General features: G+C 39.4%; 1 protein-coding gene across 9 annotated transcripts in view; it reads right to left on the bottom strand.

The window, feature by feature from the left end:
• Positions 1-6,451: 6,451 nt before the first annotated feature.
• LOC306867672 (unconventional myosin-IXb-like) overlaps positions 6,452-19,108 on the bottom strand; it is a 51,862-nt gene continuing 39,205 nt past the window's right edge. For 4 of the 9 annotated variants that reach the window (XM_079413482.1, XM_079413475.1, XM_079413474.1 and 1 more), the window contains 25 exons: positions 18,451-18,567; positions 17,843-17,923; positions 17,565-17,675; positions 17,359-17,478; positions 17,111-17,260; positions 16,873-17,030; positions 15,727-16,758; positions 15,571-15,634; positions 14,481-14,599; positions 13,720-13,826; positions 13,455-13,633; positions 13,163-13,270; positions 12,806-12,976; positions 12,641-12,682; positions 12,441-12,552; positions 11,377-11,450; positions 11,096-11,288; positions 10,811-10,939; positions 10,628-10,733; positions 10,410-10,541; positions 10,186-10,309; positions 9,926-9,973; positions 8,666-8,781; positions 8,460-8,587; positions 6,896-8,129 (listed from right to left, as the gene is read on the bottom strand). In XM_079413482.1, the coding sequence (XP_079269608.1) occupies positions 7,705-8,129; positions 8,460-8,587; positions 8,666-8,781; positions 9,926-9,973; positions 10,186-10,309; positions 10,410-10,541; positions 10,628-10,733; positions 10,811-10,939; positions 11,096-11,288; positions 11,377-11,450; positions 12,441-12,552; positions 12,641-12,682; positions 12,806-12,976; positions 13,163-13,270; positions 13,455-13,633; positions 13,720-13,826; positions 14,481-14,599; positions 15,571-15,634; positions 15,727-16,758; positions 16,873-17,030; positions 17,111-17,260; positions 17,359-17,478; positions 17,565-17,675; positions 17,843-17,923; positions 18,451-18,567 (4,146 nt within the window). In that variant the 3' untranslated portion in view covers positions 6,896-7,704. Of the gene's footprint in view, positions 8,130-8,247; positions 8,356-8,447; positions 8,588-8,665; positions 8,782-9,925; positions 9,974-10,185; positions 10,310-10,409; positions 10,542-10,627; positions 10,734-10,810; positions 10,940-11,095; positions 11,289-11,376; positions 11,451-12,440; positions 12,553-12,640; positions 12,683-12,805; positions 12,977-13,162; positions 13,271-13,454; positions 13,634-13,719; positions 13,827-14,480; positions 14,600-15,570; positions 15,635-15,726; positions 16,759-16,872; positions 17,031-17,110; positions 17,261-17,358; positions 17,479-17,564; positions 17,676-17,842; positions 17,924-18,450; positions 18,568-19,108 lie in introns of those variants that run through there. The other 5 variants (XM_079413478.1, XM_079413479.1, XM_079413480.1 and 2 more) reach the window with 5 other exon arrangements.

Below are 19,108 nucleotides of genomic sequence, written 5' to 3'. Positions count from 1 at the left end.
TGCTAAATCCAGAGAAAACAATCATGCTGCGTTTTCTGTCATAGCCAAGTGGGATAAAAAAAGCAATGAGGAAAACCTATATAATGAAGAAAGATTCAAAGACAGGTTGCAGCTGCACCACGATACTGGATCTCTGACCATCACACCTAAACACTACGGACATTATAATCTACAGCTTATCAGTGAGAGACAGAATATCTCAGAGACGTTCAATGTTGCTTCTTATGTGAGGACAGTGAGACTTCAATTGTCTTAATATGATCAGTAACTGTTAATCTATTAATTACAGCAAGCATATGTCAAAGATCATAGATGAAAGCATTGCTTTCAAATCAAGAGACACATGACGAGTATCGTAACTCACAGCGAATACGATCATGCAAATCACACTGTATAATTCCTCAATGCATCCTAATATACATCACTGTAGTCAATAACATTCAAACAATGTCCTTGTTTTCACCTTTGCTTTGGTTTCCTTAAAGGACAACAAGAAAAGACAGAACGATCAGGAGAAAAACTCTCCCTTGGTAAGAGAAGAGGACTATACAGTATATACCCAGAATATTATCCACATTTCATATCCATTGACAAAACAAACAAACAAAAACCATATTTCTACTCTCTTTTTCTTTTACAGCCATTTGAAATCCCAAATGTACCTTAATGACAAAAGTGAAGTTGTATGTGCAATATACAAGCTGGCATAAAACAGTAGTTTTCACTGAACCACCCACACGCGTTTGTCTTATTCTTTGGCTAAAAATATCTGAAGTGGTGGAAAAATACATTATGGTTAAACAGGTTCTGAACATCTAATCAGCTGTAATTGTTGAATATTGTCATGCTATTTATATGCATTGTAAAAAAAAAAAAAAAGTAATAGATAATATAATTTTTTTTTTTTTCAGCTTTGTAACTTGTATTTTGATTTAAATTCATGCAACAAAGTTATTTTTTAAGTATACATAGCTATCAAAACTTTTTTATTGCACAAATTTGTAAATCTTTGGCTGGGACAGATGAACTGGAGACTGGTGTTTTCAAGGTTATACAAAGATCTGATGTGATTCAACTTTGGAGAATTGAATACAGATGGAACAAAATCCATTTATCATCATAGCCAGAATGAATGAACCTAACTATTTTGATTGGACTGGTCATGATGAGACATTCAGACACAGATTACATCTGGATCAAAAAACAATCAATAACATCAGACCCACAGACTTTGGAATTTATAAACTAAATATCACCAGGAATTGACAAAATATGACATTTATCGTCTGAGGTTAGTAGAATAAAAATCCATCAACACTGAGCAAGTTAGATGATCTGAAATGACCAATTAATTCATGCAAAATGAACCAAATTGTTTTTTACAGATTCCTTCGAAAACAGAGAGAGACAAAGGAGGAGAAGAGACTAAATCACAGATGAATGGAGATATTACTGAAAACACTTGTCATTATCCTTATTTAAAATACATTTTCTGCTTTGAGGAGCCTTTAAAACAGGTGCAAATGTGTGACTTTTGACTTTACACTAACGTTTTTTGTTATTTTACAGTCGATATAACCTGTTACCATTTACTCATTTTGATATTCATGTTATGTACATTGCATATCTGTTACATTTTTAGTGTTCGTTTTAATATTTTGCTCAGTGTTATTGAACGAAACAGTGATGTTTGAACGTTTTCTGCTCTCTAGTGGACTATCTACAGGTTACACTGTTTCAAACAGTGATGTGAATAAGAGATTTGCTCTGACAGTTTAATTTCAGCCTTTTTTTTTATCTTCTATAATCTTGTCTAATGAAATGAATTGTGTTTTATCTCAAGTGCTATAAACCTATGACTGGTAAGTCTTGGTAAGTGTTGGCCTAACACTTGAATAATATCTTGAGCTTTGACCTGGTGGCTATGGTTGACACACTTACTAACACCCAATCTCTGTCTCAAATCGTTTGATAGTCGGCGGTGTGAACTGTAGCCTACTACCGGTGTGGGAGTTTCTGACGCTGCAGATCTGCTATGTTCTCCATGACAGATCCCGTTGGGAAGTTCCATTTACTTCCTTCTTTTGATTGGATTTAGCCCACTGATTTCTCAGCATTTAAATCAAGAACATTTCACGTTTCACTTGTGACCTACTGATCTGAAGTCAGTTAATGGACAACTTTTACTGATCTTTACAGAGACATCAGTCAACTCTGTCACACATGTTCAGGTGCATCAGTATTTTTTAACAGAGCTGGTCATATTCATGTACGTCAATGCTGATACAGTATCTCTCTTTCCATTATAGCCCCAGGTTTGTATTTGTGTTCTGGCTGTTGCTGCAGTTTTGTGTGGTATTTATCATTACTGTCAGCGCAAGACACGCAAACAGGCAAAATGCGGTATGTGTTACTTGTAGCTAATTTAAAAGAAAAAAATATTCTTTTGTAAGAAAGTTTGCATTTACTTCTCCATAACTGTTTAAATTACGTCATTTCTTATACAGATGAACCTGATGGAGAGGAACTCGAGAGCCTAAAAAGTAAGATACAATTTAACTATGTACTGATTCTTGTGTTTTTGATGTAGCTTCGTTCTTTCCATTTAGACAATAAACATCATCACAAAAAAACTCTAAAGTTGTAATATTATAGTCAGTGCTGGGGAAAGGTGCTTTTAAAAAGCAATGCATTACAATATTGTGTTACTCCAAAAAAATAAAAAAATAAAAACTGCGGTACTTAATTACTGTTTATGTAAAGTAATGCATTGCATATTTGTTTTTTAATAAGAAAAAAAGCCAAAAGTTATATTTTTGGCACCGGTAAAGGCTCATTAACACCAAAAGTGAAACGAATAAGCCTCAGATTGAAGGAGGTGCCTCTGTACTTATTCCCAATTTCTCTCAACATGGGGACAGGAGGGGTATCAATCAAGAAATGTGAATAAAGTAACTTGCATTACTTATTTGATAAAGTAACTCAGATATTTCGTTGTAAATTTAAAAGTAATGCTACTTTATTAGTTACTTGAAAACAGTAATCGCATTGCTTGTAATGCGTTACCCCAAAACTGATTATAGTCAGGGATGACAAAAGATTTAATTGAATCAAGTCATTTTTATTAAAGGTGTAGTTCTTGAAAACAACGGGGATGTTCATCAGCCAAACCATGGTAAATCAACATACCAAAGACCGATATCTGTGTTTGTTTTCAGCAGACAGGGAATCGTCTAATGACGACAGACATTCAAAAAAACGGTAAATTACTGTACAACTTTGTGTACTTTACAATTACAATGGTGTCCTATATTTAAGTCTATGATTTTGGTAACAGGTGCAGTTCCATTGTTAGCTGTGGAGGTATGTACTCTGAATGTTTAAAACACCTGTTTTTATATGTTTTAAAAAAAATGGATGGTTATGAAAACATCAGACAAAAAATTAAGGGAACGTTTACATTTTATCATTGTGCGTATCTTACTTTTGAATGTTCTTTGAACCATGAAACTGATTATTTCTGAATGTTCTCTGGACGTTTAAAACATCCAGTTCGTTAAATGTTTTTTCTCGTGTATGAGAACATTGAAGGAACATTCTGTTAACGTTACTGTAAAACTACCTCTGAGAAGGTTCCCCGTTATCTGAAACCAGAGAATAAGGTAAGGCTGAAGAGGAAACGGGATGATCTGGTTTATAGATTGTTCTCAGATGAAGGGTGCGACTGAGATGCAGCATGGGTTGCAAACACACTCCTTCATAAGCACACAGCTTTTTTGAGAATAATCCTTTACTATGTAAAGATATGCCATATTTCCAAATATATATGTCCGTTAAATACATTTCAATTTTAATAATATTTCACAATACTACTACTTATAACATTTTTATTGTATCACATAAATGCAGCCTCGGTGAGCAGAAGAGACCTTTTTCAAAAACATAAAAAAAATAGAATCATAATTAATCCAAACTGTTTTTTTCTCTCAACAATGCAATTTTGACCTGGTACGACTTAATTTCCAGAAAATACAGTAGTTCAGCTGTGCATGCAGGATCTGTTTTTGTGTTTTGTTTTCACCAGGCGGGAACATGTCTGTTCACGAGGGAGATTTAGAAACTTATAAGTTGAACTGGATTTGTTCATTTATTGATGCTTTCACCTAAAGCTGTTCATCCGGAGTAGGGAGTAACTTGATGAAATGCTTCACTGCACAGTTATCACAAATTGTGTAAATAATGTACAACCTAGTGAAGATAATGGAACTTCTTGTAACTTCATTAATATTGTCATAATCTTCTTAGAACAACATTCTTTGACTGTCGTTGTGATATGTATAAATATTTAAATAACGCTGTGTTTTGGATAAAAAATAAAGTTAGTAGAATGCTGTAACCTTTAAATCATATTATAATCACAACGTTTTAGAAACATTTCATGTCCCCACAACATTTTTCTAATACTAAATCTGTTACCTGGGTTTGTCTGAACTGCCACGTGTGTTTAGAGACTGAAATTACGAACAAGAACTGATTGTTATATGGGCTGTAGGAAGTCGCAAAGTTAGTTGGACAATATTCTATTTTCATCCAAAGTTGTGAATAAAATTGTAATATTGCATGAAATATTTGCGAATAAAATCCCACGTTTTTCCATGGTCACTTCCTGAGAAACTGGCGCAAATTCTAACTTAAAAAATTTAAGGTTTTCTGTTCATCTTGTCGTTTCTTTCCAGTGTTTTTAATGCGATAGCCCAAACTTTGCATACACATTCGTGGATGGGAACAATTGGATCTCCATCTGAAAACCTGTTTCTGTTTGTTCTCCAGGTGTGCTTCTTAAGGAAGATAAAATCACATCAATGCCAGTGATTGAGGGACAATCTGTCATGCTACACACTCATCTTACTCAAATACAGGAAATTGACATGATAAGGTGGAAGTTTGCAGATTCCGAAGAACGCAGTTGTGCTAAATTTGTTTTAATAGCTTCGCTGAATAAAACAAACAGTGAGGTCTGTGATGAAACAATTCAAAGACAGTTTGAAACTGAACCACAAAACTGGATCTCTCACCATCACAAGCATCTGAACACTATGGATATTATAAACAACACATCACCAGCAAGGAAGAGATGGTCGTTCATGCATTCAGTGTCGTTGCTCATGTGAGTAGGTCAAGTCTTTTAAAGTAATATTTGTCTTAATAGTAAAGAGAGATCGTAAAAGACAGTAAATGCAGTTTTATGTTATTTGCATCTTTTTTTGAACTATGCCGTTTTTCTGTCTCTGTCAGCATGTCATAATTTATCGTGAATAGTTACTAATTGCTGTATTGAGGGGACTAATTTAATTATTAGATTGATAGGAACTCTTTCACTATTTTTACCTTCTATGTTTCTTTTCTTACAGAACCCAATGGGACGAGAGCAGACCCAAAGCCTTCTAGAGAGGAGTCAAACCTGCCCATGATTTCAACAGATGACCTGCAGTATATAAATACTGGAATAATATCCACATTTCAATTCCACTGACAAAACAAGAAACAATTTCCACGTTTCTCAACAATCTAATATCCCTAATGACCAAAAAACATTCTAATGACAAAGGTAAAGTTTAGTGTTCGATATATATATATGTTCGCTTTTATTTAGCCTATCTTGTAACGTTACAGTCAACCTGAGTTGCTCACTTGCGCTTTGAGACATTTAAAATTCACACGTGCTTCCATTCATCCTGCTGAACCTGACACAGGCTACAAGATGTACCGAGGGTAATACTTGCTCAATTATACTCCACGTTGTGGAGATTAATATATTACGGTCTCAGTATTAATATTCAGAGTACAATGTACTTGTGAAATGACATTGGGGTATTAATGACATTTTTGACATTGAGTGCACGTGTCAACTTAATACTGAATAGCAAAGTCGAGACTGAGACATGTCTTTGCAATAGAAATCCTCCAAATAAACTCAAACAGGACCTATAATGAACAAAGAAATATATTACTTTTTAGTTTCTGTAAAGGAACAACACCCAGCATACAAAAACAGAGCAGAAGTTTTAGCTGAGGCGGTTAAGAAGGGCCGTGTCTTTCTCAAACTCACCGATCTTCAGCTCTCTGATGCAGGAACGTACCTCTGTTTTGTCCCAGTTTTGGGAATTGATCACAGTACACAACTGGTGGTCAAAGGTGTATTGTAAAATCTCCTAATGTTATGCATTTTAAGTTTAAGTGTGCTTGTAATCTAATCAGAGTAGTTCTAAATAGTCAAACATGTTCTACAATGCTATATTTTTGCATGTCAGACAGTGCACATATGTTGGTCAAATCATATTAACTAATAGTTTTATGAACATTTCTTTCTTTCTTAACAGAACAACCATTACCCAAGTATGAAGCAGTTCAAATAAGAAGCCATGGTACAAGAGCAAGGCTGGGAAGGACTGCACCTGCTAATACCTTTATTTGAACAGGCCTTTCTGGACATTCTTATTGTCAGTGAAGCACAGAGCAAACTAGACCACTGATTCCCAGATCGGGATATATATCTGGCAACATTCAGACTAGAGAGGCACTCATTTTTATGCTGTTTGTTTGTAAATGAAAGGAATTACACAACTGATCTTTTTCACCCTACCTATTACAACTGAATTTTGCATTAAAATGACAACTAAAAACACTTATTTAATAATAAACACGATTTATAAGAAATCTGTAATGAATGAAAATTTTTGTGTTCATAAATTGATGTTCTGTCCCCATTCATTTAAAGGTGATATTAAAATTAACTGCAGAACAAGAAAAGCAAGAATAGATGGTCAATGGTACCTCTGCAGCAAAAAAGAAAGCCAGAAAGAATAATGGGTAAGAAACAGGAAAACACAGGTTTGCGGCCAGTACAAACTGTATTGTAGGAAAATAATTAGTCATTTCTCCATTAAATGCAAAAATGTCACTGGGGACTCAAAAACAGCGATACTAGTAGGCACATACAGTCCTCATGAATCAAAACGTAATTTACATCATAAACATCCAGCCGTCATTAGTTCCATACTTTTCATTCAACATTCAACAACATTCGTAACTCTTGACTTTAGTATTAAACACAATGGCTTGGCCACTAAACTGTATTTAGTCCTACCACAAAGCTATTCTGAATAGACATCCACGCAGATCCAAAGTGTCATTTCTCGAGAAGAAAGTGTTATTCTGGACAATTGCATTCGGTTATGGCATTCTGGTCCAAGAGGAAAGTGGCTAGTGCTGCATCCTTCCCCCTTCTAGTCAAAACTTGTCCATTGAGTTCTTGTGCAGGAAATAAAGGAGGATCTACAGCTTAAAAGTCTATTTAAGATGAATGAAGCCTTGGCTGCACAAATAAATCAGTCCACAAAACATCAAGGTATCACTCCTCATGGTTGAATAATAGTCTTTTCCTGTTCATTAAAAGACACAAAAGGTGCAAGACTAAAAAACTAAAAACAAAAATCAAGCATCAAGCATTGATGCATGTCAATGCTTATATGCAGCACAAATCAGAGTCTTAAAAAGTCTCTTTAAAAATCCAATATATTATTAGTATGGAAAAGTGCTAGGTGAGACAATTCTCTCTATCAGTCACTACGACTGGGGCAAGCAGTCTGCGCCAATGGCGACAACCAATCGAATTGTTCTTTCAAGACCAGGCAGCTTTGCAACTCAAACCTCATCCTTTACAAAAGCAATGTCTGGGTCTGAGAAACGTCGGGAGGATGTCTGGAGCTCCTGTGTGCTGGAGGTGTCTGAGGTTGTAGGTGAGGGCGGGAAGAGGAGCTCTGTTCCAGCGGTGATGTAGAGGGACTGGATGCTGTCTTTGCGGCGGCCGGGTTGCTCGCGCCGCTGGACGAGGGTGAGGGACTGGGCTTTGCGGGGAGGGAGGGACTGTACAGCTGGGTGGCATAGGACTCCTAGGGGCAACTTGACCGTTTTGGGGATGATAGGGTGGCGACGCTGGAGCTGAAGCCTGGGAGAAGACAGTGAAGGAAGAGAGGGGCCGTCAGCCCATGTGCAGCCTCCTTGGGCCAGGGTGACAGACTTAGGAAGGCAAGCTGGTTTGGATAATCTTGGCAATACGATTGTTTGTCCTACAATAGGGAAACAGAACCAATCAACCCCCAAGCAGAAGAAAGCCCAAAGCAGAACCCAAGACATGCCACCAACAGTCATAAAAGAAAGACAACATGCAGTGTCTTATTCCATCACCGCCAACATGCACATAACAGACACCTGGGTTAGATGAGATCACAACCTACTACAGAGCGGATGGCACTGCCACCCTCTTTAAATGCGCCAGGAGCATCCCATCCAGACCTGCGCCACACACAACAAGGACAGGACCCACACATGGGTGACTACTGCAGAGGAAAAGCAAAGGACTGGTCCAAAACAAATGGAGTCTGTACCTTAATACTGACCTTCCGTGTCCGAACAGACCGCTCGCTCATCCAACAGGCTCTCAGAGCTGACTGACGCCTCCGAGTCAAGGTTCTCCTGATCAGAACCAGGCTGTTCTAGTTCTGGTAGCCTGCAGGCAAGGTCCTCTCTGGAACACAAACCAGGAAAAGGCATTCAAGAATCATGCAGTGTGGTTACTTGTGAGATTTCCTCTACATCTACATACTTCTCCTGTTTGATAGACTTGATCCGCTCCATCAGGTTTCGCTCAACTTCAGTGTCTGAATCCAGGGGCTCGTTCTCAGGTACAACACAAAGGTCAGAAGCTGGCTTCTCCCGAATCTAGTGTCCAAACAGATACCAACTTCAACTCAAGATAATGAGATCGACTGATTCAAGCTTTTTTCTTTTTGGAAGCAGGAGGTTCTTCAGTGAAGGCATTACAGCATGGGTCAGGGGTCACCAGACTCAGTCCTGGAGGGCTGGTGTTTTACAGAGTTTAGCTCCAACTTGCCTCAACACACCAAGTTTCAAGTATACCTAGCAAGACCTTGGTTAGCTAGTTCAGGTGTGTTTTATTAGGGTTGGAGCTAAACTCTGCAGGACACTGGCTTTATAGGACAGAGTTTGTTGACCCCTGGCATAGGTCTTCAAACCTCCTCCTGGGGACCCACTGTCCTGCAAAGTTTATTTCCAACCTGCTTCAGCACACCTGGCCTGTGACTTTTCTAGTGATCCTGAAGACCGTGATTAGCTGGTTAAGGCGTTTTGATTAGGGTTGGAGCTGAACTCTACAGGACAGTGGGTCCCTAGGAGCAGGGTTGAAGGCACATGTGCTACAGTGTTAACATTTTCATTTTACTCAAGTCTGCCCCCATGTGGTTAGTCTATGAAGTAAAAAGGGGGAAATTGTAATTCTTCAAGTGTGGCACAACAATCCCTTGTGGAGTGAAAATGAGGAGTGCTAGAGATGTTTCAAAGGTGAATCAGGTCTGGAGGAAGAGAAAAGGTCTACTGGGAAAGAACTTCAACCAATTGGATAGATGTAATATTTCACTGTGGAACTAAATACAATTGAAGTCTGTAAGTTTCCAAGGCATGAGTTTCAAAGGTTTGTAGCAATGAAAAAACAGATTTAACAGTCAAAGCTGACAGCTTCATCTTTCTGCATGTTTATACAACCAAAAAAAAACCATCACAGATTGCCCCTGTTGTTTAATATTTAGCCAATTACTTTACGTAGCTTTGAAATTCATGCCATTCACTGCAATGACCACCCAAAACCAGCACACATCTACCACAACATCCACCTGAAACCCGACACCCTCTTGTCTACAGGTCTAAATGTCTACAGGTCAAAAATGACACTAACACATGCAATGGATTGAGTTAGTATTAGTGAGGCATGACTTGTACACTGCATGCACACTGGATGCATGAACATGCCAAACTACTGGGGTTCACAACACCACAGGGACATACGTACCGCCACTTCTTTGTAAGGAGTGATAAATCTGAGAGGTAAATGCCAGCACTATAGAGACATAAAAACGAGAAGCAAAAAAAGTGTGGCGACAATTACTCTCTGTAGGTGCCTTATGGAATGTTGGGGACTGTTGGGAAAAGTGATTGTTCAGGGAAAAAAATATGGACATTTTTCACAGGCATCTGAAAACAAACCACTTTCAAATTATACAGAATTGCGTTCTGCTAAAGGACAGGCCAGTCAAGGTAGGTCAAACGTACCGTGTTTTTTCTTTTTAGCTTAAGCTGATTGACAGCCAATGCCTCAGCGTATTCCAGCTGCTCGATCTCCTCCATTTTCTCATTGTATCTCCGGATTTGTTCGTTAAGTAGCATCTCCACACAACTGAAGAAATGAAATGTTCAGTTTTGAGACTCCATTCAGTTTAAAACAACACAATATTCTTAACAACCCTCTAACTGCAAATTGGATATGAAGTCCTTACATGGTGGTTTTGGCGACATCCTTCATGCTCATGAGCGGGTCGGCACTGTCCGGACAGCGGAGAATGCAGGGAGCAAAAACGATGGCCAGAGAGTTCGGTGTCATTCGATTGCTTTTCTCCTCCTTCGCAACCCTATAATGTAACCAGATTGTTAACTTGACAGCTACATGGTTTTGCACCAACAGTGTGTGTTATGGACTGCATGTACTCATCTGTACCTGACAAGATGGAAAACGAGCCTCTCCAAGGTATTGAAGTTGGCTGTTGGAAGCTGTTCCAAAACTCTGTAAATGGTTTGCAATTGCTCTTGCGTCTCAGGAAGTTCTGTGAAAAACAACAAAAGAGTTATAGCATGTCTAAAGGCTACCCAAAGGACAACAGAAAATGTTGTGGGGACCAACCTATGGCACGGAGGAAGTCGTTATAATGCGTGAAGGTCATGAGAGGTTCAGGCAACTCCCTTAGCCACTGTTTGACCAGGCCAGTGACGGCATGGATGGGGTAATCCTCAAGACAAACATTCTCTGGGCCTACACAAACATACAATCATTAAACAAAGTTATCTAACAAAGTTATCAGAGTGGGCAGGATAAGCTACAAAAAAGTCAGAAATATGACTGTGAAACTACAGAGAGGTCTTCTTCCCAATGTGATATTGAGTTCTGGAAATATCTATGATGGCTCACCTGCTTCCAACAGCTGGTGTAGTGCCTTCATGCGATTGGCTGAGCCGGACTTCCTGTAAATGCCCTCTGTGTACAGTCCATTCATTTCCACGTGTTCCAGCATTATCTCCAGCACAATTGGCACAGGGGTCTTGTTGTTGACCAGGTTGCAAACGCGCACACCAAAGTGTTGTGACCCAGGCTCATCATCACACTAGACCCAAAGCACGTAAAGTTCAACCAATTGAAAAAGATTTTGAAATGCACACTTTTCCAGAATGCTTAGAAGATTGGATTCTTACCTTCTTGGAGCAGAAAGCAGAGCAGTCTATGACGATTTTACAAATGCACTTCTTATGGCAAACCATTTTGCAATCTGAAACAAAAATGATTCATCATACCATGTTCTCAGCCTGAATTAAAGGGATGGTTCACCCAAAAATGATTCGTCCAAAAACCAAAAAATTCTGTCATTAATTACTCACCCTCATGTCGTTCCAAATCTGTAAGACCTTCATTCATCTTCGGGACTCAAATTAAGATATTTTTGATGAAATCCGAGAGCTAAGTATTCTCATAGCTTCATAAAATTATAGTTGAATGTCCTTACTGCGTTTCTGAGCCTTGACCGTGGTAGTAACCTTGCTATCTATGGAGGGCCAGAGAGCTCTTGGATTTAATCAAAATTATCTTAATTTGTGTTCCAAAGATGAACGAAGGTCTTAACGGGTTTGTAATGACACGAGGGTGAGTAATTAAAGACATAATTTAAATTTTTGGGTGAACTAACAATTTAGGCACATCAAGGCCCCGTCCACACGGAGTTTAGCAGTATACGCATATATTTTGTATCGTATATGCGTTTCATCGAGACGGATACAGCGTGAAACCGATATTTTTTGAAACCGGGTCTCAGAGTAGATAAATCTGAAAACGACGCCCGTTTTCGTGTGTACAGCGAATCCGTATATTTTCTGAAATGATGATGTGATCAGCCCACATCTCGCCCTTAGTCAGACACCGCTGTCACGTAACAGCAACAAAAACATGAACAAACACTGAACTATTGTCTTTTTATTAACTAACATTAACACAGATTAATAAATGTATTGTTCCATGTTCTTTTGTATACCGGCGCAAGGTTTATGCACATAGTCCAAGTCTTCTCCATTTTTAGTGTATCTCTGTGGCAGAATTACAGCGCCACATGCTGGTATGGCATGTATACTACATCGTTTTGTGTCAGTTTCTTGGTTTCGTGTGGACGCAGATATTTCTTGAGATGAGAGGGGAAAAAGATTGGATAGGGAAAGCTCTGGCTTCGTGTGGACGTAGCCCAATAGGGGACGTATTAACAGATACTTACAACTGCACATGTAGGCTTTCTCCATACCCCAAATATAGGAGGTGCACTGATCACAAGACTGCATGATGTTAACTTGGTAGTGTGTAAACACGTGGTCCAATGGATTCTCCAACTAAATCCAGACAAAACATTTACATTTCTTCAGAATTCACAAAGCAGAGTCAATATGAATGGATGGACTGTTGGATAGAGATACTTACACTTTTATCCTTCTTCCTTCTCATCTTACGACCTTTGGGGGGCTGAAACAGATTTTATCCAAGGTAAGTCAAAAGGATTACATGCATTCAAATAATCAATAACAAATTCCATTTAAATCAGATAATGAAAGTCTAGAGGGTAAAAGGGCATGCATGAACTTTTACCTTGGTTGGTTCAGCCTCTTCTTTTTTGATTTCCGCTCTGATGAAGCCATCCAGAACTGACTGGAAGAGATTAACCACCAGCGGTACTTCACCTCTCTGCTTTTCTCCTGCTAGACTGATCACTTTTTTGTGGTAGCTATTCATCAAAGCCTTATACCCAATATGAGGTTTCTGTAGGTGAGCGAAGAAGAAATTATTAACATGAACTACAAGTTTCTTCTAATGCCCATAATACAACTTGACCCAGCAAACCAACAAATTCATGCCATGGCATTATAGCTGGATAGTACACAGCATATTTGCTCTATACTCTAGTGTTTTTGTCATTTTAAGGAGTGTTGTATTAGCTCTACTCACAGAGAATGAGTACATCCCCTTGATGTTTTCTCTGAACTGCATAGTGGCAGTAATAAAGATGTGCTCTGTTCCTGAAAGCTGCTTTCCCCGTGAGCGCAAATCGTTCACCTACACCGCATAAAAGATAGAATAATCCTGAGAGAATGCTTGTCAAAAATTGTATACTTCATAAACATGACTTAACACATCTTAACAGTCTTCAATCACTCCTCAACTGATTGCACAATTATGCATAACCACACAATCAACTAGAAAAAGCTGAACATCTTGCAGTCCAATCCGTTCTTCAGACCTGATTGCCCAGGAACTCATCAAGGTGGCGTAGCTCATTAGCATTGGTGATCACGCGGTTCAGCGAGGGGTTACACTGCTCAGAGGCCCGAGATGTTGAGTGACTGATCATGATGCTGGTTGTCCGAGCGTGTCGACTCGCATTAGGCTTTGAATTGTGCAAGCGCGATGGAGAAGTGGCTATCAAACAAACAAATAAACAAACCAATAAATAGACAAAAATACGATGATCTAAAAGAATCACATGCTGTCTTTGCAGTATGTACCTTCTTTTTGATCCAAAAAGGAAGCTAGGCTCACATCTCCATCTTCCGGGGTCTGAGCTTCTTTATGTGGACGCTTCTTTAGGATCTTTCTGAAAAACCCTGTTGTCCTATTGAACAAAAATGCACCATTGCATAAAGTTAGGTGTAGCAAGTTTTCTATTTTATTATTAATATCCTAGCAAAGCAGAAGCACAGCATGCTGGGAGGTCCCATTAGGCAAGGGATTTCACTATCACTGAGACTGCACACCTCCGCACAGATTATGGAATTTCAGGAATCTCCCTTCTCTCACAGCAGATGCTTTGCATCTATATAAGGGAGTGTGTAACCCATGCCAGGAGTCAGACGTATGAGAAGGCACTGCTGATGTAAGCTTGGGGTTGTATTTCCCACGAGTCCAATGAGTCAGATTTCCTGTGTGACCACATTCTACTACAGATAAGACTGTGCATTAGTTAGATTAGTCAAAAAGCTATTTACTTTTGGGAAAGACAGTCTTGCAGATAAAGCAAAGGCCCGAAATATAGTCTATGCCAATAAGTACATTTCTAGCTATGTTCAATTTTACATACTGTTGCATTGAGAAATCTGTCAAAATGCAAGTTGTAACACAATGCATTTTACATAACATTTTCTAGGGATGCTGTAGAGGATGTTAGAATAAACTGATCTCCTCTACGATTTGTTCTGTCTAGGCTAAGCAATGGTTTGACAACACCAGAAGGTAGTTAAACTGGTAATACTGGTAGGTAGGACAGTACCTCTCTGGGGTAGATGGATGGACAGGTGATGCATCTTGCAGGCTGTGGGTGTCATTAACTTTTTCCTTCAATGTGCTGGCCTTCACTCTATCAGGACCAACCTCAGTGCTGGACTGGGTCTACACCAAAATTGATGAACAAAGCAAATGTCTTAGTTTTATGCAGCATAGTTTAGTGTACAGTACCATAACCATTTTTGCTGATTAGATAACAATGGCATAATGAGTAGCCCGTCTCTGTCAAGGAGAAAGTTCCTTCTTCCTGTGTAGATAACACCTTAAAAGAAGCTGAAGTGGGTCAATGCCTCCCTTTATTTATCCCAAACTGAGTAAATTAAAAAGTAAAATGATTATTTACTTGGAAAAAAGAATCATGAATGGTTGGAAAGACAGAAAAAATAAACCAGAGTCTGAAATTGTGTGCCACTGAATTTTAATATTACAGTTTGTCATCCCTTAAATCCAGTTTTAAAGGCCATTGAGCTTTCAGAATTCAGTTAATAAAGTTTTAGCCAATCAGAGCAAGCTCTACTGTGTTGGCAAGACGATAACAAATTTGGCAAAAGTGTGAAAACTGTACATATTGGATGACAAACAGACTAAAGGCCTTCACTCTGCACCAGTATCATTTATTTTTCCTTAGCACATGTTAAAGATTTCTGCAATCCCTCACAGGATTCCAAGCGGTTAATCCACCAGCAGCCCCCACACCACAGATCCCAGGACAGCATCAAATTTTAGGCTGCAATACACCACCTCGAATGGACTCATGGGGGGCAAAGGAGAAGTCCAGTACTCTGCATCCTCCATTTCAACACTTTTAATGGGCAAACATATACGTGCAAGGGCGAGCCGTGGCCTGCGTCTTAGACGAGTTTTACCCTGAATCAGTCAGAGAAGCATGATCACTAAAACTCAAGCAATCGTTTAATTTATAACCCTAAAATACCAAATGTAATGAGAACACCAGATTGTCTGGTTGCATACAAATGGGAAACCTGCAATGGAACTCAACCAGTCAAACAAACTTCAAGGCACAAAAAACAAAAATCAATGTTTACCATTAACTAATTAAATCAGGGCAACGTTACCTGTGATGGACTGCCCAAACCTATTCTGGATACATCGTCTAGTGACATAGAGATCCCACGGTTCCTGGTAAAGTTGGGAAAACCAGACAGAAGATATCGTCAGAATCACATAAGGAGATAAATACAAATACACAAGAAGGAGAACATAAACCATACTGGAGAGTTTTGATATTCCTGTCCTCCAGACTGCGGGGTCCCGCTATGAGGTTTTCTGGCTGGGTGTTGCTTCTTGATGGTTCTTTTTTCCTGTTGGCCTCTTCTTTGGCAAGAGCAGGTTGAGCGGTAATAGACGGGTCGGTGTAACCATTTCTTCCAGGCCCAGAAGTAGGAATATCTAAGGGTAAGGTGGAAGGTCGAACAAGTTCAGATGGGACTTCTTTGGCATCCCTCTTCGTCTTGTCTACTTTCCAAGCCACGAAGGTGTACTGATCCAACTCTTTGCTGTCGGAGCGTTCCTTCAGCTTGCCGTCTGCTTTTCCTGGACTTTCCAGAGTTTTGCTCATGATGGAAGTATCGTCTTTTCCAGCCGAAGCTGCCCGCTCACTTTCTCTCTGGTTGTGCTCTAGGCCACGTTGTCTCCTAAGCTCCCGTTTCTCCTGACTTCTGGATGCTGGAAGTTTGGAGAGCGAAGGAGCTCTGTTTTGGCTTTGTCCGGTTGGGATGTCAGGAGATGTGGGGTTAGCATGTGCACCTTCCTCTCTGGGATGTGCAGAAGATCCATTTTCCTTTTGCTTCTGGTGTTCCTTAACCTCAGGGTGAGGACCAGCCTCCACTTGAGGAACCTTCTCAGAATGATTTTGGTCTTTTGAGACCAAACTTTCAATCTTAACATCCACAGAAGCCTTAGGGCGCTCCAGCACTAGTGTCTCCACATCGTCAGAGTGCCTGCCTGGTGCCGTTGGTTGTTGTAGTGGCGTCTTCTCCTTCTGCTCAGCCTCTAAAGCAAGCCGAGCTTCCTCTTCTTCTTGCTCTTTCTGTCTTCTAGCTGCTTCCTCTTCCTCTCTGGCACGCCTGGCTGCCTCTTCTTCCGCTCTGATTCGTCTAGCTGCCTCCTCTGCCTCTTTAGCTTGCCTAGCGGCCTCTTCTGCCTCCTTGGCTCGTCGAGCTGCTTCCTCCTCCTCCTCCTCTTTTCTTCTCCTAGCTTCCTCTTCTTCTCTTTTTCTCTTCTCTTCCTTTAGGGAGTAGTACCTAACCAGACCCAATCCAAAACTTACCAAATCATACTTAATAAGCCCACAATGTGCATTATGAAAGTAAATACATTTGCTTTCGATTTCTTGTTAATTTATGTGATGTCTATACCGTTTGCGAGCCGAATGCCCTCTTGCAAGTGCCTGTATCTTTGTGACAGATGCTCGTTTTTTCCGATAATCAGCTCTCTGTTTTGAACATCGCCATGTTGACTGGATCAGAACCGCTGCTTGGTAGAACTTCTCTTTGCGGTAACTGCGCCATGAGCGCTGTAGACAAAGTCAATCAAATCAAATATTAGACAAAACGGCAACAATACAGTCTAAACACAAAACCAATTTTAATATACCTGGATTAAGATGGCTGCCTCTCTCATTCTAATAAACTCCATCCTCTGCATTTTCTCTCTAAACCAGCGCTGCAAGAAAATGATTTTGTGCATGACATCCTTGTGGAGGATGTCCTGAAGCTTTTGCCTTTCGAGCTCTTTGAGATACACCTGTAGAAAAGGAACAATACCACAGATAACTGTTAAAACTATCAAAACTATAAAAGTTATAGATTAAACCCTTTTGGGGTACTAGGAAAAATGCTAACCTTGGTTTTCCCAATCTGATAGGTAGTGTGGTCAAAGCCAAGCCTGTGCAATAGAGATGATATGTCCTCCAGGGACGTAGCGTTCTTTGGCAGCAACACACGAAACTGCCCAGTAAACTCCTGTAATACAGAAATTAGCTTTGTTTTCTCAGACAGCAAAATTACACAGATACAATTTTAGGGTTAGCGGTTCATTAGGCCATTACCTGAAAGGTGTATTTGGCTCCATAACCTGACCGTCTGATGCGCACTGTTTCCAACATGCCTGTGTACCGCAGCTGCTGCACAATGAGTGCTTCATCAAAACACATTTCCTTCTGAACATCAGGAAAAAAAAATACAAAATTAGATCTCATATCAAAGATTGTGTGCATAGATGAACAGTTCAAAACAAGACCAGGAATCTATATGAAAAAGAAATGGATTAATGGACTTAAAATCAAGATCAACTTGAATAGGGTGAACAATGACATTTCTTTTGCACCTTCTCAGCATTAGAACGGAGGCATCGGATGAAAAATGGTTCCGCCTTCCCCAGCGTTTCCAGAAGCTTACTAAGAGACGTCTACAAGACAGAGAAAGATCATAATATTGAGTGGAAGACAAGTAGAAAAGCACAAATGATGCATTTGGCCTATTAGACCACTGGAGTATAATATTCATAGCATTCCCTGATGCTAACATTTGAAATATTAGTGCTTAAAATAGAGTTTTTAACAGTTCCAAAACCTAGTGAGATTTCTGTTATTCCTTTCAGTCTACTTGCTATAAAGGCAGCTACACAAACAGCTGTTCTCATGCAGAGCACATGGCACAATAGTTTGATTTTAGCATGATGCCAAGCAAAACAGCATGCAACTCTAAATGTAAAAATGCACAGTGAAAAAATATTGGCTAAATTAATATTTTTCTATTATACTATTGTATCAATAATTTAAAAAACTGAAATAATTAAAAAAAATATGAAATTACTGATTATGATGCCTTTCAACGCTTCCACTAGGTTCTGGAACATTGCATTTGTTTTTAAATCAGAATCACTAAATTGGCATGGACAGCCATGCTAATCGAATTAATGTTTTTATTTTTTACTTGAAACTGGGCACTGATGCTGGGAGGACGTTTCTTCTTGTGCAGATGAAGCAAAGACTTGGTGGTGCGGTCATGGAGGCCCACTATAAACTTCAGCGAACGAGAGTCCAACAGGTTCTGCCCAAACACACAAAAACAGAAAGTCAATCTCTCACACAAAGAGACTTTATTTTGCCACTGAATGCCATGGATACATGACGACATGGAAAATCTCATTCCAGCCTGAGCTGCAGCGGTAGAGTTTCAAAACATTTACCCAGCACCGCACATGTAACGGAAAGTCATAAACAATCGTGGCTAAACTTTACACTTTCACCAATGGTGATGGAAATATACCAGCTGTGCTGCAAATGCTAACAGGTTAAAGGTGCTCTAAGTGATTCTTCATTAGAAGACATTAATACTGATTACATACTTTTATGGTGGCAATTCTATATTTACAAACCAAGCTGAAATGTTGGCCTGAAACCTTAGACACTGCTTAGAAACTGTGTAATTGTAGGCGGTTTAAGTTAAGAATTATTACTATTAACTATCTTTGAGTTTTTATAAAGTTTGCAGAGTAGGCTATGGCTTTCTATTTGCATGCCAAAATTTTTGCGAAGGCGGGGTTGATTTGGATCTTCTAGCTCAACAATCTTGACCATGCTGATGCTAA

This window comes from Barbus barbus (assembly GCF_936440315.1).
Source record: "Barbus barbus genome assembly, chromosome: 49".
Taxonomy (NCBI): domain Eukaryota; kingdom Metazoa; phylum Chordata; class Actinopteri; order Cypriniformes; family Cyprinidae; genus Barbus; species Barbus barbus.
The sequence above is the reverse complement of the archived record's forward strand: the minus strand, read 5'-3'. Positions and strand labels throughout refer to the sequence as shown.